Genomic DNA, 25,446 nt, shown 5'->3' with positions numbered 1-25,446 from the left:
AAACCATCAATATCTCATACTTAGAATTCTATTATAATCAATCATTTTGTACTCAACTAGTTAACAACCACTTCAACTGCCTGTAAATGATTAAATTATCTGCGTAAATCCACATCTTACTACTGACAACATGTGTACTCGTATCGACAATAAATCTTTATCCAACTAGATCTGAATTTTTGAAGTACAAAGCATAACTGCTTCCGCTAGCACAACCGAAACGGAGAGTACCCAACAACAAATGCGTGCTCTTAAGGAGAAAAACAGACTTTTCTTTACTTTTCTGAAACGTATAATGAGTTCCCGCCCGACTGGCATGCAGATTTAAATTCAAGCCAGGTAAATACACATTACTCATGAAAGGAAGTATTACTCATACGCCCTGTACAACGAAAAGCATAATCATGGCGCGTTTAACGTAACTCATACGCCTCAGCGGGCTGGGATAATACAAATGCACACGCATCAGTGCCAAGCAAAGGTAGTTTGCCGTGTCTTTTATAGAACAATTTAAATGAATTACAACATTATCTTTATTTAAGGAGGACAACAAAGGCAACTTATAGACGAGTGCACACATATGTATTCCACGCCTCCTCTTGCCATGTATATGTGGCAAGGCGCGCACATAAATACATGTGTATTTAACACATATCTTATTCCTAGCAATTACGCAATGTTTTACAATCTGAAGACATGCGTAGGCATGTTTATTGTTGGAAAGCGGCCAGCACATGTTTGTAGTTGTATTATACGCACATACATATGCATTAGGGGTCTGATTTTTGCAGCTCTCTCAGGAAAATGTGAAGGATATGACTAAAAAAAATAGATTTCACAGCAAACTATAGCAAAGTAGACTTATATGGGTGCGGTAATTGGAACCTACATTGAGCCTTCACTCAGCTGCAGCTTGAACTTGGTTAAACAGTTCAAAGTTCGAAGTTCGAAACTCAAAGGCATGCTGATAACTGCATATTCTTATAGCTACCTTTATGAGTAGTCATTATAAACTATTTAATCAGCTTGGGAAGTGTTTGAAGCGTATACGCGTCAGTCAAAATGTAAATAAGTGTTGGAAGCGCAGAACAACGGCATACTTAAAAGTTACGGAATAACTTTTCCAACTCATGACTCACATCATTGACACTTTGTCATTCGCATTAGTAGTTGAAAAGAAAAGAATACACAGAGTGTGAGCGAAAAGCTTGCTACAATGTTATACCCAACGTACAGTTTATATGGAAAAATGTGCGAGTTGGAATAACTACGAATTTTGAGGAAAGCAAAAAACAAACAATGATTTCGATTTTGTAGAAACCTCGCCAGAAGTTGGAAGTTGCCTACAAATAGTCACAAAGCGTGTAGCATATGTAAGGTAAAACACGGAGAAGGCATAATTCGGTTATTACAACAACAGTATCAAATAATTTTGGCGGCATTTATTCAAAAAAAGTGATCTTATTCCATACTATTATACTCTTAAGGCATACATACTCTGATTCCGAATAAGACTTCAGCAAACCTTAAAAAAATGTATTATCAATAAACATTCTCTAGAAACACCAAGGGACTAAGTAAGGATTTCATATATGACTTACGAGCTCAGATATGGTAACAACTATGTAGAATAAACAAAGGTTGCTATTTTTTAGTTATTCCTTAATTCTTCTTTAATATGCATAACGAATTTTGAAATCTAGAGTTTCGAAAACGTCTCTTTCAAAGTTATAAAATATACATCACGTCCCTTAAAACAGTACATAACTTTACCTGTTTTAAAGAAATACAGTAGTTTCCGTTTCCGACAGTTACTCGTCGTCTTTCCGCCACTAGCGCTGCCAACACCATACTCCTGGTACGAATACTGCAGCCCATTGTGCTGATAATAGTATTGCCGCTGGCTGTGCGGCTGGCTCTGATGATGATGGTGGTGGTGGTGGTGATGGTGCCGTCTGTAACGGTGGTGCGGCTGCGACGGCGACGACGACTGCGGCTGCGAGCGATGCTGCTGTGAAAGGGGCTGTGCACGCGTGGGAGGCTTCGCCGTCACCCGCTTCGTGGCTGAAGTGCGTTCCAGCTGCTCGCTGTAGTGCTGCACAGCCGCCGCTGACGATGAGGACTTCGATGTTGATGGGCCTTTGCAGTGCGTGCCAGCAGGTAGCTGATCCCAGGCGCAACACATGCTACGCATATTTATAAGTACAAGTACTGCCGCTGAATTATGTGCAAACGAAGGCAAACGCACAAACACACGCGTTTAAAAAAGCAAGTAGAATGGATAAAAGTGAAAGAATAAACAGCACTAAAGCTCAGCCGTCGCAGCTGCAGCTCCCGGTCTATTTTTGGCTGCTTGCGACGTAGATTCATGCACGTGCGACTCGCATTTCATTATTTGCCAGCGCTCATATGTGCGAAAGTGCCAGGTTTTTCGCCGCTACGCGTATATGCGTGGAAGTGTGTGTGTGTGCCGAGCGTTTTTATGGGCTACGTGATGTTTACTCTAGTTAAAAAGTGGCGAACAGCGTGCGAAACAGTTTAGTAAATGCGCAGTGGAGACGCCGTGTAAAACAACTCACTTTAGTGAATAACAAAAATTTGACAAACACACGCACTCGCGGGGAATTGCTTTCAGGCAGTTATCACAATTTATTTCATTTCATTTTCACATCTCACTTTGTACACCTTTTCACACTTTAGCGCTTGATGGATGGACGTAGGCATGTCATGACCGCGCACAACAACAACACGAAGGTGGAACAGTAAATTAAAAATCAATCATTGCTGCTGAAGACTAGCGCGCCACCGAAGCGCTCGGCTTGAAAGCCTTCTTTATGGCTTCTGGCTTCTGGTCGCTGGTCGTTGCAATGCGCCAATGCCGCGCGAGTACACAATGGATACGAAACGCCAAAGTGAAGAACTACAATGGACACAGTGAGGAAAAACAAAAGCGCGACACAGTTAAACAAGTGCTTGGACAGCAGCGGAATAAAGCGGAAGACGCGCAAAAAGTATGTATTTTAGAAAAAACGCAAGCGTTCTCTCATTTGACACACATTCTTAATCAATATGTAGGTGAGCATATTGCGTCCTTCTAGACAAGCACTTTGCACCTCGCCACTTTGCGCTAATTTACATGCTAGTGCTCACTAATTCTAAGAATTTTCTGATTTTCAACTTCGGCCTTACACATATACACACATACATATATATAATTGTAGCACTTGTTCACTTGTTTAGTGGCACTTCAAACTTGTTTTCAACAATTCGACAAGTAACACAAAAAATTTGCATTATCCACCACACGCTCTGCACCCCGCTGCATACTCAAAATCCCAGCTTCTCACTGATCGCCACTCACAATAGTCTCATGCGTTTCCAATTACAAATTCTTTTCGATCTCCAGCAGCCACTGTTCGTTTTCCCGTTTGCCCAACAACTTAGCGTATTCGTATGCCATTCAACGCGTCGCCGTTTAGACTGAAATTGTAGCCGTTAGCTAAGTGAAATGAAATCAGCAAAGCTGTTTAATTAGCGGTGTCCGCGTATCTTGTGGTTCTCGCCGGCCAGAGCACAAAAGGTAAATTGCTGTGTCTCATATTAGTTAACGGCTATTAGTTGTGTCATTTAACGGAGCACATAGAACCGAAAAACACACTCTCACCTCGACAGCGTATAATTACCGTAGCTTATTCATATGCTTAGTATGCCAAAGCACTTGCAGGTATTTAGTCTACTCAATAAGTGAATTCACGATGCCAATTCATCTCACTTGAGAAACTTGCTGTTATTGCTAACTCAACTCCCCAGTGAACGAGCTTCGGAAAGGTGACTTCAGTTCTCTTATGTATGTAATTTCGATATATGGCACAGAAAACACTTGATCTGCCTCTTCCAAACTTAATCAATTCTTGACACTAGAGAAAATCGAACTACAACCATACTTTCTTAATTTAAGAAAAGTTTTTCAACTTTATGAGCATTTTTCATGCCGCCTCTTATCCACCATATCCCTCTATTAAATTTTATTCTGTATATATCAACTGTGGGAAGACATTTGAAGTTCCTTACGTACGGCTACAAAAGTAACCATTGCTGTTCAGAAAAGGCAAAAGAACAGCTGGTACGATGAGGAGTGCCGTGTTGTAGCGTAGAGAAAGCAAACTGCCTACCTCACAACGTGCAAGATAGGATAGATAAGGAGAGTTGAAGAGGGAAGCAAGACGTATTTGCAGACAATAAAAGAGACAAGCTGACCAACAGGCGTAATGCTCGAATATTCTACGAAAAGAGGCGGCAACTAACAGAAGGTTTCAAGACTGGAGCATACTTTTGTAGATGTGATCTAGTGACTGATGCCCAGAGCGTACAAAAATTATGGAGGGAACACTCCTCCAGCCTGATGAATAGCAGTGAAAGTAAAAGCATAACACCAGAAGATTGGGGACCGATTCCCCAATCCATGACGTTAGAGCAGATGTTCCATTGTTCGACCATGAAGAGGTTCGAATAGCAATTATCCATCTGAAAAACAGCAAAGCGATGGGTTTCGATGGATTGCCGGCCAAGCTATTCAAATGCGGCGGCGAAAAAATTATAAAGAGCATGCATGAGCTTCTTAGAATATGGTCGGATTGGAATTTAAGTGTGCTCTGCCCAATCCACAAACAGGGCGACCCCACAACCTGCGCCAACTACCGTGGGATAAGCCTTCTCAACCTAGAAAAAAGAACAACTGACCAGATAGTCACCAAATCTTGGAAAAGACCCGTGAAAAGAGGATCAACACACACCACCTCTTCGCCGATTTTAAAGCTTCTTTTGACAGCTCGAAAAAGAGCTGACTTTAGCCGCGATGTCTGAAAGAAAGAGGAAAAAACCTCTTCGAGCCGTTCTGTATTAAGTGAGGTTTCAGACAAGGTGACTCCCTATCGCGAGACTTCTTCATTCTACTGCGAGAGAAAATTACTCTTGCCTACAGGTGCTACTTCGGACTGAGTAGATAATTGAGAAGTAAAGTCCTCTCTCGACCAACAAAAACCAAGCTCTATAAGTCACTCATTATTGCCGTCCTGCTATATGGTGCAGAGCTATGGACGTTGCGAGTTGTCGAGGGAAAGGTTCGGCGGAAGATTTATGGTCCTTTACACATTGGCAACGGTGAATAAGCTGTATGAGCTATACGACGACAATAACGTAGTTCAGCGAAATAAGAGACAGCGGCTACGCTGGCAAGGTCATATCGTCCGAATGGACGAAAATACTCCAGCTCTGAAAGTATTCGACCCAGTACCCGCCGGGGGCACAAGAGGAAGAGGAAGACCTCCATCCGTTGGAGAGATCTGATGGAGAAGGTCCTGCCCTCGCTTGGAATCTCCAATTGGCGACACCTTGCGAAAAAAAGAAACGATTGGTGCGTTTTTTTAACTCGGCTATAACCGCGTTAGCGGTTCCTACGCCAGTAAAGCACCTGGGACCGCGCTCAACTAAAAAGCCACACCTACTTTAGGTATTCTTACCGTTATACTATTACGGGCACTCATAGCTCGCTGAAGCTGCTTGTGACAATGCACTTAGCCACGCTGTTGCTTCTGACAGCCACGATAGCACAGCCTTTCATTCCATTGATTACACAGTTCACATTACCTTGGCAATTACTCATGGGCTGAGTGAGAATTCAATTGGATTTATTACTCGAAACGAGCAATTTGAATTTATTTGCGGAAAATTATTCATTTCGAACAATGCTCGCACACCTCCGCCCAAACTAAAGTATTCCAAAACCATAAGTTTAAGGCGACACATTACTAAGCACCGTATGTGTGTGTGTGTGTGTAATGAGAATTTAATATTAATGACCTTGACTCGGCAACTCCATTAGTTCTGTGACTATAATTATTCGTTACATTTCATTAGTTTGGATTTATTGTGCTCTAGTCTACAGAACTAAATGATCAAATTGAAAGGGTTGGCAACGCTGACACTGCAATTGTCCAAACACCAACAGCACGACAATTAAACACTCTTCCTTAAATACTAACAATATTAACGGCTCTCGTGCTCTTGCATGGCTTTTGCCTTGTAAGTAGGTGTGTGTGGGTATGATTTCTCAAATACTGGACTTGAAATGCAGGGCTCAGCTTGTTGCAAACGATATTAATAGCAAATAATTTCTCTCCAATAATTTCCTCATTAAACACAAAGCGAGAAAAAACAGCTCAAAAGCCTTTGCCCACTGGACTTCATTCCGAGAGCATCCAACATTGTTGAGTTTGTGATTGATTTGTAAAGGGAATTCAATTTCCAGCTTTCAACGCGCTTGCTTGCCCTTAGCCAACGTTTTGCTTATTTGTAGTTACTGCGTACTATCTTTTGCGATTCATCTTATGGTTGTGTATTCCCTTATCGCACTTCTTCTGCCTTCGCACTTCCGTTTCGTGTTGAGTAAGTGCTGAACTAATTTAACTCGCCACATCATCAGAGTTGTCAAGACGTGCGGCTCGTTTGTTTTCTCCTTGCTCGGCGCTTTATTTCCGCTTGCAGCCGTCGAAATTAATAAAGTTTCCTGCTGCATGTATGTGGGCGTATGTTTGATCAGAAACGTGTTTTAATGGCCACCATAACCAGAGCGCATAGTATTCTCTATCTGCTATGCACTCTTACCGCACTTAAGGATTATTTAAGATTTCTCTTGGTAAAGTTTGAGTCTTCACTTAAAGTAGATATAAAGAACTGGTGTTTTCGTGTCTGATTAATGGCTTCTTCTGTCGCTTAAGTTTACGCTGCCTATGTACAGCTGATGGATTTTGTGGAAGTTTATTCCGTTCTGAAAATTCACGAGTAGTTTGTACAAACGCCTTCCATGTCCTTTATGTTTTAAGTTTAGAGCTCACCTCAGATAGTATTTGCTAGGCTGGACCGCATGCATATTGTGGCTAATTGTTGCTTTGTACTATGCAAACTTCTGTAGTTTAGATAAAGAATATCTCAAACTATTGCATTACTAATTGTCATTTCATTCTGAAATTGCTAATGGATGCAGTTTAAATGCTTGTGAATTAACGGGCTACCTCTTGCAACGTGTCGCTACGGAGTATAACAGTGTTCTTCGCCTAAATATAGAGTTATGACTAAACGTCCGTCCGTGCAAGCTGCAACTTGAGTAAAAATTGAGATATCTTGATGAAGCTTGGCGAGTTCCTTAGTAATAAAAACTATGAGTTCATAGATGGGCGTAATCGGACTACTGCCACGCTCATAAAATACCATTAACAAAAGAACTATAAAGTGCCTTAACTAAACTTAAAATATAAAACTCTAATTTAGCACAGGGCATTGCTGGAGCAAGTGACATCTATGAGTAAAATTTTAGAAAAATTCGGCGCCGCATCGCCCTCTAATAAGTTTAATGTACATCTCTCCTAAGCCTCTGAAGCTACAAGAACCAAATTTGCCTGGCGCAAATATAAATCCTTATAACGGTACTGTAAAAAACTACTAAAAGCGCGATAAATCAATAATTGAAAACGTCTGAGACACTAAATTTTATCCTCCGAAAGTGGAGTGAGGACGTTAATGGGGTCAGGGTCAAAATTGGACCGACCACTTTCTGGTGAAAACATAGGGTTTGTCCGGAAAATAATAGGACTGATTTCTGCCGCCGCGACTGTATTTCGAAGCTTACGCGCACCGCGCTTTAGTAAGAAGTGGTTCATCCACCATGAATTTTTTCCTCCTGGACAAACCGTCAACACCAAGTTTTACGTGGAAGTCCTCAAGAGACTCAAACGAAGTGTCAATCGGGTCCGATAAGATATCGCAGCCGATTCGAAGTTGCACCACGACAACGCCTCGGCTCACACCACCTTTCTTGTGAACAGCTACCTAACCAAGGCCGGAATCCTAATGCTTCCACAGCCGTCCTACAGCCCAAATGGGCCCCCGGACCTTTTTTGTTTCCTTGCCTGAAAAGGTTGATAAAAGGGGATCCAAGCAGCATGCACCTCGACTTTCCGTGACGCCCTCAATGCTTGGAAATCAAGCTGGCAGCGCTGCATCGACGCAGAAAGAGCCTATTTTGAAAGCTTTTATAGAATAGAAACGATTGGTTAACTAAATTTTTTTAAATCGACTCAGTCCTATTACTTTCCGGACAAACCCTGTATCCGAGACCTGCGCGAACCAAATTCAGTATATAACATTTTACGGATATTCCTATGTTACAGTGTGAAAATGAATGAGTGAAGCCGAACCACTTCCCTTATAACACAATTTTAAATTCCATTTGAGTCTTTCACCTTCCAGTATACAAATCAAGAATCATTTAATATACCCTCATATGCCTAATATTAAGGTTTTCGAACTACCGGGTGACTTTTTACCGGATATGTTGGTCAATATGTGAATTATGTTGATAAAATTGGGAGATCGTATTTTTCTCATAACGCTGCATGTTTATGCTTAGAACGAATAAAATCGGGTGAAAACTCGCCCTATACCCCATATAACAAACAGGCCTTATTTACTTGAAGGTACTTCCTGGTTTAATCCTTCCAAGTTGCAAGAGTAAGAAATGTTCGGTTATACCCGAACTTAGCTCTTAAATCTTAATAATGTATAATAAGTTACTGTCTACACCTCTGTTAAAGCCTGAACAAGCTTCTTTCTCATTCAAAATGCAGGTTATAACATATAGTTCTTAGTCCTTGCTTTTAGACTATATATTGTGGAATAATTTCTAATGTACCGAAATTTCATTACTTCAAAGGGAACTTGAAAATTTCTATGGTTCTGTAGAAAAATTCAGTCCAAAGTCAGAACTTACTTTGACACAAAAAAAGTACGACATTTCTGAAACCAAACCAATAAATATAAGAGAGAAACAGTAATGGTTGGTGCTAATTAAGTTATACAACAGATTGAGAGGCACTGAGAACTCAAAACTTGAGCCAATATGTGACGCCTCATGACTAAGTGCTAAGATGATTTCATCACTCATTACTCTATAGATGTGAGAGCATCCACATATGTATATGAGTCAATATCAGAGCGCACATGTTTTCAATTTGCAACTCACCGAATATTTGCGCGAGATTTTATAATAAACGCTAACGGTGAATAATTAAATTCCGAAATTTGCCTAAAAGCCAGTACTTAGTGAAGCGCTTAGACGGAATGATGGCTATTATTGCAAAAGTCCGCATCTAATAGTATATGTATATGTATGTATATATGCGAGCATTTGTGTGTCAATTCCCGCCTCGGCTTTTATGTAAAACACTCTCATGCCATTTAACTAAATTTTTATTGTTGATCTTTATTTGGGGCTAGTGGAAGGCCTAATGCTTTGCTATTGTTGCTGACTCCTACTGGCCGCTAACGCTTTCACACGATTACTTAACTCACTGGCTTAGCAAGCCATTTGCCCAATCTCTTTTCAGCTATCACTTTAATTGTTGTTGTGGAAGTGAAAAGGTTCAAGGTTCTCGGTGGCTGTGTTTTCGTGTCAAAGTCAGTCATCGCGACAACGATAAGGCTGTTCGCTTTTCGGCTTGGCACTCGCCTGCAGAAATTTGGCAACATACAAACGCCTATTCAACTTGTCTGTGTGTGGCTGTGTGTATGTGAGGCTGTGTAGAGCAGCACCAACTTGTAGTACGACAAACACACGAATATGCCCATCGTATACCGTTATGCGCGTGTGGTAATTGGGGCGAGAAGAAGTTAACAGTGATTTCGTGAAGCATTGCGCCAAAATATTCCGAATGCAAAATGTGCGGTTTTATGCAAATGACACACTTAAACCCCAAACCGCCGTACCCCGCTGCAAGCTGCCAGCCATTTGGCAAGTGGCAAGTCGACACATAGCTGCGCAGCATCTTAAGTTGAACGCCACAACTTGAGGCAACTTGTCTGCGGAGCCAAACCATTTCTCTGCGGGTGTGAGATCTAATTTGGTGCTGGCGTTTCGGTGGAATTTTACTTGCGTTACCTCTGTTTCGCATTTTGCAAATACTCGAATTTTGAAATGTGCACTTGTGCAAACACACAGCCAAACACCCACTCACGTTGATGCGAGGTTTATGGATGTTTATGACATAACTACTCGGTTTATTTGAACGTGCGTACGCCAGAGCTACCGGGACTCTCGGATAGGTGTTACAGAAGACCACTTGCGCATTCGTTACCTTCTCACGAGGGGGAAAGGCACCTTAATCATTAAATATATTTTTCTTTTTTGGCGTAGACGCCAGTGGATTTTTCTTTTCGCAGTTTGGAGTTTCCAAGTGTAGCCAGATCCTTCTCGTCGTATATCTCGTACATCTCACCGTTCCATCCGCTGCGGTATTGGCTGTTGGCAATGCGCAAAGGACCATAAATCATCGTCATCGTCCATGCCTCTACACCATATAGCAGGACGGGGATGATGATTGACTTGCTGAGTTTTGTCTTTGTTCGTCGAGAGAACTTTACTTCTCAATTGTCTACTCAGTTCGAAGTGGCACCTGTTGGTAAGAGTTATTCTTCATTAGATTTCGAGTCTGATATTGTTGTTGGTGTTACTACTGGTTCCAAGAAAGACGAAATTATCTACGACTTCGATGTTATGACTGTCAGCAGTGACGTGGGAGCCAAGTAGCAAATGCGAAACCAGCACTTAAAAATCCGATGATGTTCTAAGGATGTGTTCAAACTAAAACAAAGTTTAAAAACACAAATCAATGGGTTTACTTTCGCTCACTGAAATCTACTACTATACTTATTGAAATCTCTACCCAGGCAAGTTCTTGATAGCGGTTTTTCATTATTTGAATAATTAAAATAAATACAAAATGGAGAATGTTTTACAGTTAAGCATATTTGAGTACAACGAATACCATTCATTATGTTCTTATGAATTCGGTCGGCCATCTTATTTTCTTTCATTGGAGCCATTCCACAAATACTCATGCCTCCGCTCCTCTATATTATATAAAACGAGGGAAAGTAAGTTGAGTAAGTATGTGTGTACACATGTGGGCTGAGGTGGTGGGTGCGCAAAGCGCATTTAAAAAGCAATTGTACAAGCCTTCGGAGGCTGGGCGCCAATCGGTCTGCTCTCGACATTAAACTTCTGTTCAGATTATTTACTATTTTCGTTTTTGCTTCACTGTTGATTACTTTTGAGAATGACTGCGAAAGCAAAGGTCTGATTTAATTTTAACAATGAATTTGCATTTTATTGACATTGCCTTTGTAATTTTGAGGAATTTGCTTACCTGTAATTCTGATAAATAACGGCATAAACAACAGAAATTAATATTTCAATAAAATATATTGCTGCATGAAAATACAACAACTAAATAAGGCTACTGGAGAGAGCAGAGTTGATGAAAATATGTTGTCTTATGAACCATAATTCAACAACGTGGGTGTCCTGCTGCGTATATTTGAGCAAATCGAATTTCAAAAACATAAGAACTTCTGCCGTTGCATTTAACAGTTAGTAAAAGAGTCGAAAAAAATTATTTCACTGTGATCTACTCTATTACAAAAACATATAAATTCCAAAGAAACATAAATGAAATAATAATTAATAATTACAAATACACTTTCGATTATAATGGGTGATCCAAGTAGAGGTACTTTTTTCAATAGCCTTTTTTTGATAGATCACACGTGTGTGGTGTCAAGCTGTCATGTATTTTTGTTCAGTATTGTCTGACATTTCATCATGGAAAATCTTACGCCTGAACAACGTTTACAAATCGTTCGACATTATTACGAAAACCACCATTCTGTAAGGAATGTATTTCGCACGTTTTGCTCAACTTACGGTCAACATAATCGGCCTGCTGAGCGTACTATTCGCGAAACCAGAACCGATCTTGAGACCCTGCATTTATTACTGCATAATATCGACCGAATAGACCACCTCCAGCACGCAGTGAAGAAAATATAGCAGCCGTAGCTGAGGGTGTACACGAAGACTGTGGAGAGTTGAATCGGCGCCGTTAGCAGCAACTCGGACTGACGTATGGAATGAATTGGTGCATTTTTCGACGATATCTTAAAACGAAAGCATACAAAATAGTACAGCATGTGTAAAAACTGAAGCCGCTCGACCTACTCAACCGTCATGGTTCCGCTCTATGGGCGCTTGAAAAGTTCCAAGAAGATCGGACGTTTTCAATGGATATGTAAACAAGCAAAATTGAAGAGCCACCTGGAGAAATTCAAGAGCTACCATTTCAATCAATGGATTTGTTAAAAGAACACTTCGATGAGCAGATTATTTCACGTTTTGGGCCAGTCGATTGGCCACCAAGTTCGTGTGATATCACACCGTTAGACTTTTCCTGTGGGAATATGTAAAATCTAAAGTCCATCTGAGCAATTTCGCTTCGATTGAGGCCTTAGAGCAAAACATCACGCATGTCATTCGCCAGCCACCAGTCGAAATGCTCTAACGAGTCAACGGATGGACCGCAAACAGACGCCAACATTTGAAAGAGATAATCTTCAAAAACTAAATGCCAAAGGATATTCTTTCGAATGATAATAAACAATCCTAATCAAATTTTACGTTTCTGTGTTTTTTCTTTAAAAAAGTACGGAACCTTTATTTATTATGTATAGTAAAATTTAACTGACTTCTTTCGTTCTATCTTCGAAAACGCAATCCAGGCAGCTGAAAATGTAGAAGGAGTGTATGGTTCTGATACTGAAACAGAAAACCACGCACAATTTTCGACTCAACGACTCCTTTCCAGTAATTTTTGTGTCAAAGCTGCACCACGTTCTGGAAGATCAATTGTCGAAAAAATCGATTAAATAATGGAAATGGAGATCGGTCACCATGTAAATACTGTTTCGATTTCCCAGCAACTGAACATTGTACACAATGAAGGAATATCTGCTGAATCCTAACATTTCGGAAGGGAATAGTTATTGTCTTACCAGAACGAGAAGAGAAAATGGTAGTGGTGGAATCGCATGGAAAAGGCAACATTGGTAATCAGGAAAGTTTTGCTTGTGCTTTTGGCAGGAATTCATGTACTTTGAGCTGCTCACCTACGAACAAACTCCTAATTGAGACCTGCACTATCAACAATGAAGGAAGCAACAAGAACTTTAAGGTAGCAATAAGATGTGCTATGCATCCGGAAACTTGATTTACAGGTTGCTATGCATCCACCTTATAGTCTCGACTTGACATCCTGTGATTACTAGTACCTCTTTCTGTCTGTGATTATTGATTTTACTGGTGAAAAATTAGCCTTAATGAAGCTTGTGAATATCGACTGTCCCAGTTTTTTGTCAATAAGGACAAGAGTGTCTATAAGTGTGTCATTATGAAACTGACTGCAAAATGGCAACAAGTTTTCGAAAGAAATGGTGATTATTTCATCTTAATCGGATAATTGTAACTATGCTAAATGAAACCAAAAATAGTGGATTCCTATTTACTAGACCCTATACATATTGAAGTCGCAGGTTAATACGTTTTCAGAGTGGCAACTCGTCAAACTTTTTCTTTAAAAAATACGAAACACACTTTAAGAGGTGTGTATCAATTGATAACGAATGGCGGTGGGAACGAAAAGAACCCATGTACTACTACACTAACATCATGTTTAAAATTCCGTGCGAAATTGTAAGTCCTCCTATCGCTAAATGCTTGAAGGCCGATAAAAATTTCGGTCACGAAGTATGTATTATATTTTTAAGACGAAAAAGCTTATTTTTTATGATGACGCTTTCACCCATAAAAAGACGTACGTATGGCTGAGTGCATGTGCACTATCTGGGTGAGGTTATTAAATACAAAGTGTAGAAGACGATAAAGTGCGTAACAATGTCGACGCACACATTAGAGGTATCATAGCCCGTGCTTAGGTGAGGTCATGCGTGAGATTGGTATAAATTTACGACGGAGGCGAGCAATTTCGCTTCGCTTTGAGTTAAAAATTCTATTGTAAGCTTAGTCATCATTTGCAATGATCGCTAGATTGCCAAACAAATTGTGAATTGATACAATTTCAGTGGAAAAGACGTCGAATTTGCCGGCTTCCATTTTAGAATTCAGACATTTTATTTATGTAAATTAAGAAAGATGGCAACCATGAACCAGAATTCATTAAGGAATTCAGATATGTGTAAAATATTGTTGCAATGTGGAGCAGAAAAAGTCTTTGCCACTGCAATGCAACAGTTCAATGCACTTCCTGCTTGCCGCTTTGTTAGCGTCAGTTGCTATTACAGCTACACATCGTTGCCATATTTCCAATTGAATTATTGCGAAACATCTACGCACCCACGTGTGCTGCTTTACACATGTCATTTCAAGTGCATTCGCTCCTCGAGTGTGTTAGGGTGTTCGATTACCAAAGCGGGTGCACTTGCAGTCGGGCCCTTTGTCATCCTTCGTTCGGTATTTGCTATTGCATTAAACACCAAGAGAACACTTTGAGAATACTCTCTTACTCTCCATTGCTCCCGTTCGCTGTCAGCTAATCGATTACCTGGATTTAATATAAGCGTGAGTCTCATGAATGATAAAGATGCGGTGTTTGGGATCTCAAAGACCTCAGGCAACGGTCTCGTTAGCATTTATAGTGTGACTGTTAAGGGACAATTTGTTGTTAAATATTGTAGAGGAGATTCATCGTGATCTGCCGCAGACCATGGGGATGCAAACCAAGTATCATTAGACGGCTATATACCATGTTTGTAAGGCCTATTGTCAAATATGGAGCGGTTGCTTGGGCTGCCAAGTCATACTGGAACTCACACCACTTCATCTGGTGATTAAACACGTAGCGAAACATACCATGCGGCTAATGTCAGCAGAGGCTTTCGGCAAAAGGAAAATAATGTCGTCTCAACAGAAGAAAGCCCTAGGGGAAAGTACACCACAGGCCCTTCTTCCAAGCACGAACACGCCGGAGGGCATTGGAGCAGGCATTGCGGGACCGCATACTAGGCTATCCATAACAATAGGACGTTTTCCAAACATTTTTCAATCAGAAGTTTTTGCTATAAGTCAGTGCGTAGAACTCAATGAACCAGCAACCAGCGTATCGTCATTCTTAGCGACAGTCAACCGGCACTAAAAGCGATCTCGGCATTTAAGGTTAAATCGCTTTTAGTAGATCAGTGCATAGGAAAGCTGAACCGCCTATCAGTGTGCAAACGGGGTAGCTGCTCCGCAAGAAGGAGAGAGAACAGCACTGGTAGCAGGCAGCAGGAATCTGCCATGCCAAGCTGCTTCTAGAAGGGTATAACCTCTCTAGGTTTATGGAAACGATTAACCTCCCCCGTGACAAATTTCGCCTCCTGGTCGCGTTCTACACAGGGCACTGCAGGCTCCGGAAGCACTTGTCCAACATGGGCGCAAACTGCCGGTTCTGTGACTTGGAGCAGGAAACAGCAACACACCTGATTCTGGATTGACCAGAAATTTGCAGAAACAGGCTTAAGGCCCTGGGTTCCATCTACATGGACAGGGATCACATCACCTCAGTAGCGCCCAGCAGGCACCTGGAATTGTTCAGGATACTGGACCTTGGTGACCATAAGTAATATAGGAGCGGAAACAATAGACCCTAGCTCGCAGTGCAATACCGCATTATTAACTATCTTTCTATCTGCCGCCAAATGTTTTTTCCTACAAGCGAGGAACATAGCTGAACCCATATTGTAAGCTTTGAACGATTTCGAAACTATTCCCCAACCAAAATAAAGCTCGCGTAAAGCTTTGTACCGCTTCAGAGTTAAAGTACTTCACAACTGTGGATAGGCATATTGACCATTGGTTGTTAGCTGTTCTTGTACTTACCTTTGTACATGGGAAACTCGCCGTCGCTGTGGCTGTGGCACAGCATCATTGGTGAACGGCAACGGGAGCGTTCCACGCTCGGGGCGACCTGTATGTTGCCACCGCCGCTAGAGTTCCTCGCATTTGCATTGGATGAGGCGACAGCTGCTGCTGCTGCTACGGCTGCGGCAGCCGCGGACGCCGAATAAGAGCGTGAAACGTGCGAGAGTGTGCGGCGCCTTATGGTGGTGGCGGAGTGTTGCGATGCCGAGCGGTGGTGTTGCGGCGTGGAATGTTGGCGATGATGATGGTGCTGCTGCTGTTGTTGTTGTTGCTGTTGTGCTTGCTGCTGCGTAGTCTGTTGTTGCTGTTGTTGGTGTTGTTGTTGCAATTGCTGCTGTTGTACGACAGCCGCCACCATGGACTGATAGCGATGACTGCCAGCACCGCCCAGCGAGACATGATGCTGCAACGGCGGATGTGCGTGTGGCGCCAACGGTGGATGCGAGTGCTGATGCTGCAATTGCTTTTGTTGTTGTTGCTGCTGTTGCTGTAGCAGAGCAACGCCAGCGCCTTGGTGATGAACATGCTGATGCGCGTGTGTATGGGTGTGCGCGTGGGCGTGTTGGTGCGGATGCGAATGGGTGGCATGCAAATGCGAGTGCCCACCGCCGCCCGCAGCCGAATTGTTGCCGCCAGCCGAGATGCCGCTGCCGGTGCCGGCGCCAGCGCCAGCCGCGCCCTGTACATGTTGGTGGTGTTGATGGTGCTGCTGCAGCTGCCGTTGTTGCAGCTGATGCATCAATTGTTGTTGCAATTGCTGTTGTAGCGGCTTAATGCCAGCGACTGTTGTGATTGGCGTTACGGTGGTTGTCGTGGTGGTGCCACCGCTGGCCAGTGTCGTCGCGTTGCCGGAACCGTGACCGCCGCTGCCGGCACTGCCAGCAGCACTCACAGCGACAGCCGGATTCTTCTCCCATGGCCCGTTGTTATCTGCGGTATAATCCAGTTTGCCAAATGCTTCGGCCCTCGTGCAGCTAACGGTGTTGGTCTAAGTCGAAATGAACGCTTTTTGTGTATTTGCGGACTTTTATCCTAGAAATGCCTTTGAGCATTCAGCTTCGTTGGAGTTTTTTTAATATCACTTCTTCGAAATTCAATTTAACGCGATTTTTTCGGTAAAATTTTTTTTCTACATTTTCAATTTTAATCTTCTTAAATTTGTTTTTTTCTAAACTATTTGCGAGACTTTCGCACACGCGTGTCGTTAAACTTATCCAATTAAAATTACTAAATTAATAGCCGAGCACCGAACAACACCAAATATTTCGCGCCAAACTTGCACGAACGCACAAAAACTCTTTGCACTTTGCTCGATTTGATTCTTCACTTTAATCGTCAGCAGCAGCCCCAACTGCAGTTAGCCAAAAACTTGCTCGCGCGAGTAGAAAAACTTCGGCACTTTTTATTTCAAAACCGATGCCACGAAGAGTTGGGTGACGGTAGCGACTTTCCAAAACAACTGCAGTTCTTCATTCACATTTTCGGTAGTATTTTAGGAACTGAATAACTGTAAATGTTGCTGACGATGTTCTACATTTTTTTTTTTAATAAATACCGAAAAGTAATTTTTCTATGCCTCTCTCATACCTCCAATGGGTATCTGTTGAATAAAACGGGAATAAAGTAAAGAGAGAACTGGGAGTAATTGGTAGAATCTTAGACTGAGTTATGCGCTAGTTTTAGACATAAGTGGGTACTTTTGAGACAACTCTAGTGAAATAAACTAAATGCTCGCTTCTTGGCGACTCAGATTGAGGTCGGTCAGGAACTGTTTGGATATGCTAAAATGGCTTTCAAAAATGCTCCTAAATTACTAGCTTAAAAAGGGCTACCAGAGCTCTTCTAACAGAACGAACAGTGGTTATGTGACTGGGCTCAGATCGCGCAGTTAATAGTGTACCAAAGATGATTGCTAGAAAAGTTACAGCTTTCAATGTAGGCAGGGGCGGATCCACGGGGGGGTAACTGCGAATAGTTGCCCCCTCCCCCACAAAAGTTCAAAACAATACATTACTTTCATCATAAGTGACATTCTGCGAAGAAAAGTACTTTGAGTTGTAAGTACAAAATTTTATAGTTCCCCCACGAAAATTCTGCTCTGGATCCGCCCCTAAATGTAGGGATAAGATGGTGACATAGATCGTCAAAACTGTAAAGAGGTGAGGTGCCCATGCAAGAAAGCTTTGATGGTCAACGTAAATATTGTTTTCTTTACTCTCAAGCTTTGTCTAGATCACTGGCGAAGAAACCGTTTAGAAGTAGTTAGCAACGAGTTTGCAATGGGATATACATATATATGTATATGAAATAAGGGCATATACATATGTACATAAGTCTGTATGTATGTACGACGATATAATGAAACGAATCTTATAGACAAATCTTTCTAATCATCACTAACAGTGTTGCGCGTGCACACGTTCCACGCTACTTTTTGTATCTTTGAAGCATTTTTTAAATATTTTTGAATCGAAATTCTTAAACTGTATTGAATTAAAGCGACAATTTAGAATACAACATTTCGAAATATGGGTAACTAAATATTGAAATTTTCGCTCACTCTATGTATGTATGTATGTTTATATGCATATAGGCATGTTCACTCAAATTAATATAATTAACGGCACTGCGCCAACTTTCATATATACGAATTTATGTACAATTTCTTTTTGTATATACACATTTCGGTACATACATATGTATATATGTACATATGTAAAAATATTTTGTATTTTTTATTTCAAATATTGATACTCCACTTTTTACGCACTTGTGCACACACACACATACTTAAGCACATACACTGAATTGGTGCCTGCGAAAAACAGCAAACGTATACTTTTCAAATATTTGCCATAACATTACACCGTTAGAACAACAGCTGACAATGGCACCACATTAAAAGGCTCATAAAAGCTCAGCCGTAGAAATTTTGCGCAAATATTTTTTTTTGTTAACACTTTAGTGGGATAAGGTCGATGGCTTTTGATATTTATGTTTCACCATTTCACTAATTTCACTTTCTTCAACGCTTTCAAAGTAAACAAGCGAGCGCACACACATTCTTCACACACATGTACAATGTGTACCACAGGATTCGCTTGGTGGTCGCACTATCCTATCATATTAACCGTATGGCCCGTCCGCTTACCAAACTTCGCTCTGGCGCTAACGAAACGAAACTGATTTGAATGAATTGATGTCATTCACACAATCGTCAGGATGCTGTATCCTTAAACGCAACTTCATGCATCGGTTCGTGTGGCTGTGTGTGTGTGTGTGCTCGTGCTTGGCGAGAGTTGTAAGCGATTGGCTCGGCCACTCGCAAAGCCAAACACTCGTTTCACGGTGATGTTGCTCCAATTTTGTCGGCAGCGGTCGGCAAAAGCTCGCCGCCATTCACATCCGGTAGTGGTGGAGGCAATTCGAGAGTAAGAGCAAGAGAGTAGTAATGTATGCGCTGCAAAGCTTTCGTTTCATTGGAGCATATAGTGTATTGTTTCATTTTGGTACCTATTGTAAAAGTCTCGGAGGACCCTCTTTGATTATGTTCAAATGTAGGTAAATTTGTATTGAAAACACTACATTTGCATTCTATACATATATAAGTTTGTATGTATGCATGTATGGAAGCTCGTACAAAATTAGCATATTTTATTTAAGCATTTAAATTTCTTATTTTATTTCGTTTGACCCATTTCGTTTGGTAAGAGTTAATCAATTTATGCCACGCAACCATTTCGGTTGGATGTGGCATATTTCCACACTTCAGTAGAGCTTTGCCTTGTATCGTCGTTAATGGAATTTGGTCTAAGAATCTATTATATCCATTTGCACATTCAACTTTCGGTTGTTTTCCACCTTCCCAATGCAACGCTGATTTTCGCTCCAATACTTCTAATCGGGATAAAGGAATCATTATATATCAAAACTCTCAGAAAGCTTTATCAATTACAGCAAGTGGAATATATTAAAACTATTGAGCAGAAACCTATCCGGCTAACCGAATATTAAAGCGCGATCCATTTGCACGTTTTCGAAAAAACACGGAAACTTCAAATTCAATGGAAATGGTTATTATCATTTGAAAGAACATTCTTTGACATTTATTTTTTGAAGATTTTCTCTTTATAATGTTAGCCGCGGTTACGTCTCATATGATCCATCCGTTGCGTCCAATTTTCGACAACTCGTTCGAAATTCGACTGGAAACTGGCGAATAGCACGCGTGATGTTTTGCTCCTAGGCCAGAATCGAAGCGGAATTGTCCGCATAGCCTCTAGATTTTACATATTCCCACAGGAAAAAGTTTAACGGTGTGATATCACGCGATCTTGGTGACCAATCGACCGGCTCAAACCTTGAAATTATCTGCTCACCGAAGTGTTCTCTCGATAAATCCATGAATTGATGCGATGTATGGGAAGTGGCGCCGTCTTGTTGAAACCAAATGTAGCCGAGTTCGCGATCTTCCATTACAGGCATCAAATAGTCGGTTATTATGCCGCGATAATGGTCGCCATTGTCGGTTACGTTCTCATCGAAATCATTTTTGAAGAAATATGGACCGATGTTTCCACCGGTCTAAAAACCACACCATATCGTTGTTTTGTCTGGAGAAAATGGCAGGCCTTGAATCTCTTTAGATTGCTCTTCGTCACAAATGCGGCAATTTACATACCCATTAAGCCAGATATGGGCTTCATCGCCAAACAAAATCTTTTAATTAATCAGAAATCCAGTTGAGTATCATTTTTACGTCTGCAAAAATTACAAAGTCCATCTAGAAAACCATGTGCTCCCACTATCTACATACAAACAGAACGTTTAAATCGCACAAAACCAATAATAACGACTATATGGTTTCTGGTGCTGCAAACAGCGTGTAAAATTACAAAGGGGTCCTCATTCGAGAACTGACATTCAAAATATAGGGAACAGAGTTGCACTAATGAGACCAAACAGAATCAGATAAGTGGGACTAATGTATGGGTGAATGAACTTTCGCTAACACACAAATACGCCAATGCGAATTGTTATTGTTGGCATTGGCTCTCAACAATTTACAGCGCTTTCTCAGAAAAGCTCGCTCGCTCGCTCTTAAAATTGCGCTCGCACACACACTCTCGTCACGATGACTTTGGCCGGAAATTGTGACACAAACTGCAAGAAACCGAAAGCATTATCACAAATCGGTAACGGCGCTGATGATAAGGATATCACATTTTATTGCCCAGATGTGTTTTAATGAAGGTTGAATGATAACACATGCGCTTGTATTTGTGTAAACATTCACAGAAGCGCAGCAACACTGCCACGGCAGAGCTTTTGACTCTAGTAGACCATGTAACATATTTCACTAAAGAAGGTTATGTTCAAATTTTAATCAAAAAACAACTCTTCATAATTAAGAGCTCAGAGAACACAATGTGAAGTGGAATTTTGCCTGCATATGTTATACATATGTATACTTATCCCATAAATGTATGTATGCATATGTGCATATACCACAAATAAAAGTATAAAAAATTTAAATATTTCCGCTCTATATTTAACAAATTTTTATTGTAAAAGAATTGAATATTGTATTACAGTTACTTTCTATCACTTGTACTTTGAATGTTTCAAAATTCGCCAGTTTAAATTTTATTTCTAAATGTTTTTATTTCCAAGAGGATTTCTTTACTAACCCGCTTGAGCTTGTGCAGTTCCTTAGAGTTTAAATGCTTGTAGATTTCGATGCGAAGCTCTCGCGGAATTCCCATAAAACTTGGCAATGGAAAGGCGCCTAACAGGGTCAGCTGATCCACGCGCATCGGCACAAATAATTCATTGCGCAGTTGATTTTGCAACTGATCTAACTTTTGATAACAGCTGTCTAGGTTGGTTTTACCTTCCGACTGATCTATAACGTAACGTCCGATGGACAGACAACTGCTGCGCCCCAGCAAGTTTGTCGATGGATGTGGCGACAAGGTAAGCATCATAAAGTCACCCGTGACTAATGCGATTAATTGAGATTTCAATTTATTCTCCTCCTCGGATTTTAAAGCTGAAATAAAATTTTCTGAAAAATAAGTTTCATGCGGGGAATCGCGATGATACGATGGCGGTTGGCTACAACAGATTTTCACATTGCTTTTATGACTTGTGGACCAAGAGTCAAGGGGCACTAAACCCTTTAGTCGATTAACAATAAAACTTTGCGGTATAAATCCCGTTTGCAGGGCAATAACGTAGATGGTCATAAATAAGCAATGCGCCTGAGACAGTACTTTATTTTCAGATAGCTTATAAAGATCGTTCAAACTCTCCAGCAATGATTTTTTCGCGTCATCGTGCTCGTTCCCTTCCATTTTCTGTAATTATATTATAAAATAGAAATTATTTTTATTTTTGTGTGCGTCTTCTACATTATTTTTATATTATAAATTTGAAGATTTTACTAATTTTTTATATTTAGAAAAACGTGCCTATAGAAAATGAAAAGCTGCAGAAGCTCATACCTATTTTGCTTATATAAGCATCTCCCATCAACCTAAAATAGAACTAATGATCTCCATTCAACCGTTTGTTTATTTAATTTCCGCTATAAGCTATTGAACCTTAATTTATCGTTATATGATGGGATTAATTTATGAAAGTGGTCTGAGTACAGCTTTGATTAATGATAACAAATATTTTCAAATATTTTTAAATTGTATTTGAGGGATAATATATGTATGTAAATATATATGCACGGTAGTAATGCCGAGATTGGTGAATGAGCTCTATTGTGAACGCAGAGGAATTTGAACCAATCGTGAATTCCCTCAGCGATCGACCATATGATGTTATGGATATATGTATGTATGTATATACAGATGTACATGTATGTTTGCATGTACATAAGTATGTATGTGTGTACATTGTAATAGGAAACATTTTGTATTCCTCACATGGAAAATCAAGAATGATAGCAAATGACTTAGCCAATTTCCTATTGTTAGAAACGCACAAAGCATATACATATATTAATGCACACATATGCATAAACATTTATAGTGTGTATTAAACTATTATTTACATATAAAATACTAATTCCCAAACAGTATTAAAGCTATATTCACAAATGCATATTAGCCACATTATGACGCATTCACCTTCTTACTTTCCACATGATTTTAATCATTGTGGTCACCCTAATTTTAGGCTTTTATGCTGCTAATGAACTGTTTTGAAACCTTAATGAAATTGTGTTACGAAGTGTTTACCTTTACTCATGAAATGTTTTTCCCGAATTAATGAACATTCTATGGATGTACTGCCCTACAAAAAAGCGCTGCCACTTTACACTTTTTCACTTGTCAACTATTTCACAATTTTGTACTAAAAATGTGCTAAACGAATTTTCTCTAAAAGTAATTCTTAGTTGTAACCCTAAGTTAGACCAATTGGCTTTAGATATTTTTTCATTCGCATTGAAAAATGGTCGTAACCCAATAAATAGAATTATATTATAATGATTATTTCATATACATAGTTTCCAAATGAACTCAGCTGTGCTAAGTTGACAATCAAGGAATACGTTTGACAATTCAAGCGCGATTGGGTTGCCAATCCAATTATTATTCGAACTTACTGTTTCATATTCGAATTTCGAAATACGATTTCAGTATTTGCCATACAAGTTTCTATATACACAAATATTATACACAAATATAAATCTATTCAAGATACTTTTAAGGGCGATATGCCAAGATGATCTCTAAAACATACCTAGAAACCATATGTAAACGATTTTGAACTTGTAGTATAAGATTGTAGTCCACAATATAATTTTATTTTACAGTTATTTAAATAGTATATCATAATATCGATATATATTCAAAATTGAAGATTTACTAAAACAGCCAATTATTTTAATTTGCAGCTCTTTTCATAAAAACTTCATCAAACAAATATGTTTTTACTGTTATGTTTTTCCAAAACGCTTTCTTCGAAATCGGTCTGTTCGTTAGGTCCATTGTGGATGCCCTCTTTGTAGCTCTCCATGTTTCTCTTTTCAATTTCTGCATAAAATTGTTTCGACATTTGAGACAAATTTTTCAAATCTGTTTCATTTAGATATCCGTAGAGGAACTCACGACTCTCCACTGGCAGACCATTAATTGAAGGATAAGGACTCGCCCCCAAATATGCTAATTGCTCATTGCGAACTGGTATAAAAACTTCGTCCCGCAGTTTTACCGTTAATTGATCAAGATTTCTAAAATATCGCGATATCGGTTCACGCAATGTTAAATGTGATATAATATAACGGTTAATTGACAAACAAGAACTAAAGCCCCGCAAAGTAGTTGTAGTCGGCGTTAAAGTCACAAGTAGATAATCCCCACTCACAAGAGCCGTAAGTATTGAGTTAAGAGAGCTATGCTTTACATTTCGATTTAGTACACGAAGCTCAATGGAAAAATATGTCTCGTGAGGGCTCTTAAACTGATATATCGGCTTTTCCCTACTTAGAAACAATACATTTTTTGAGTGATAGGTAAGGAAAGGTGGAATTGTCGAAAGCACACGGCAAAATTTCTTAAATAGATGTCTCGGCACAAAACCACACTCCAATGCAATAAGGTAAACAAGCAAAAATAGAATATGCGCTGGAGAGAGAACATCAATTTTATAGAGCCTTAGTAACTGGCGCAGATGAAGAGGAGAGCATTGTATTGTGGTATCCGAAAGAAGTAATTGTTTCAAATTTATATCTTCCTGAATAATTTCTGTAGGTCTTGTATATCGAAATGCTGGAAGGAAAATATTACGATGTAAATGAGATGAACTGTGGAAAATAATGATTTTTACAAATAGGAAAATAATACTTAACAGAAATCGTTTTTTAAAGGACGAGCATTTTCACATTTTGGATTTCGAATATATTTTGAACAAACCGACACAAAAAGGAATAAGACTTGTTAAATGAGTTAATATGCGTTAATCACATACCTAAATTTGAAGACGTTGGTGGCCCTTGCAATTGTGGTACTGGTTGTCCAACAATGAATAGAGACCTTGATATGCAGGGCAATTCAGGGCCACGTATTCGTAACCAACAATCTGTGCGAGCACAGCATTGAAAATTATTGCACGAAAAATTTCGACGTTCCATTGGCCACTTTCATGAATTGCAGCAATGCATGAATTTTCTTCAAATTTTACTAAATTTGCAGCATTATTCCGAAAGAAAATAGAAAAAACAAAATAATGAAATAAGCAAATTTCAGTTGACCGTCAGATGTCTATCAAATCAAAAAAAAGTTACAGAAGTGGCTTCCAAATTAAGATGGCGAACAAGTAAATAAGAAAAGAACTATGTATACTCCGTAGCAACAGTTTGCAAGAGTATAAAAATTGGGCATTCTCTGAAAATGCATTTAGCATATTTAATAATGTAACACTTATATATATATGTAAATGTAAACAAATGTCCACAAATAAAATTTTGTGTGAAGGGAGCTATATTCGAAGTACGATTGGCAAGAAGCAGAAATGACAAGTAGTGAATGAAAAACGGAATGTCAGACGAAGAATATAATTGCTATACT

The 25,446-nt window shown here is 39.9% G+C and overlaps 3 protein-coding genes across 5 annotated transcripts; all 3 read right to left on the bottom strand.

The window, feature by feature from the left end:
- Positions 1-373: 373 nt before the first annotated feature.
- Positions 374-16,601, bottom strand: LOC120776924 (basic-leucine zipper transcription factor A-like). The gene is made up of 3 exons (XM_040107995.1): positions 15,821-16,601; positions 1,774-2,217; positions 374-495 (listed from the first exon to the last, which is right to left on the bottom strand). Exons 1-3 carry the CDS (start codon positions 16,599-16,601, stop codon positions 374-376), a joined length of 1,347 nt encoding a protein of 448 aa, XP_039963929.1.
- Positions 16,602-21,391: 4,790 nt separating this feature from the next.
- Positions 21,392-23,348, bottom strand: LOC120778864 (protein nutcracker-like). 3 transcript variants are annotated; one of them, XM_040110899.1, is made up of 2 exons: positions 23,116-23,348; positions 21,392-22,221 (listed from the first exon to the last, which is right to left on the bottom strand). In XM_040110899.1, the coding sequence occupies exon 2, from the start codon at positions 22,216-22,218 to the stop codon at positions 21,502-21,504; it is 717 nt and encodes a 238-aa protein (XP_039966833.1). In that variant the 5' UTR covers positions 22,219-22,221; positions 23,116-23,348; the 3' UTR covers positions 21,392-21,501. The 3 variants fall into 3 exon arrangements, with proteins under 3 accessions (XP_039966833.1, XP_039966834.1, XP_039966832.1); XM_040110900.1 differs by lacking the exon at positions 23,116-23,348 and adding an exon at positions 23,005-23,093; XM_040110898.1 differs by lacking the exon at positions 23,116-23,348 and adding an exon at positions 23,013-23,086.
- A 446-nt stretch (positions 23,349-23,794) lies between these two features.
- Positions 23,795-25,065, bottom strand: LOC120778863 (protein nutcracker-like). Its single transcript, XM_040110896.1, has 2 exons — positions 24,848-25,065; positions 23,795-24,648 (listed from the first exon to the last, which is right to left on the bottom strand). Exons 1-2 carry the CDS (start codon positions 25,008-25,010, stop codon positions 23,795-23,797), a joined length of 1,017 nt encoding a protein of 338 aa, XP_039966830.1. The 5' UTR covers positions 25,011-25,065.
- Positions 25,066-25,446: the final 381 nt, after the last annotated feature.

Source organism: Bactrocera tryoni, chromosome 5 (genome assembly GCF_016617805.1).
Source record: "Bactrocera tryoni isolate S06 chromosome 5, CSIRO_BtryS06_freeze2, whole genome shotgun sequence".
Classification (NCBI taxonomy): Eukaryota; Metazoa; Arthropoda; class Insecta; order Diptera; family Tephritidae; genus Bactrocera; species Bactrocera tryoni.
The sequence above is the reverse complement of the archived record's forward strand: the minus strand, read 5'-3'. Positions and strand labels throughout refer to the sequence as shown.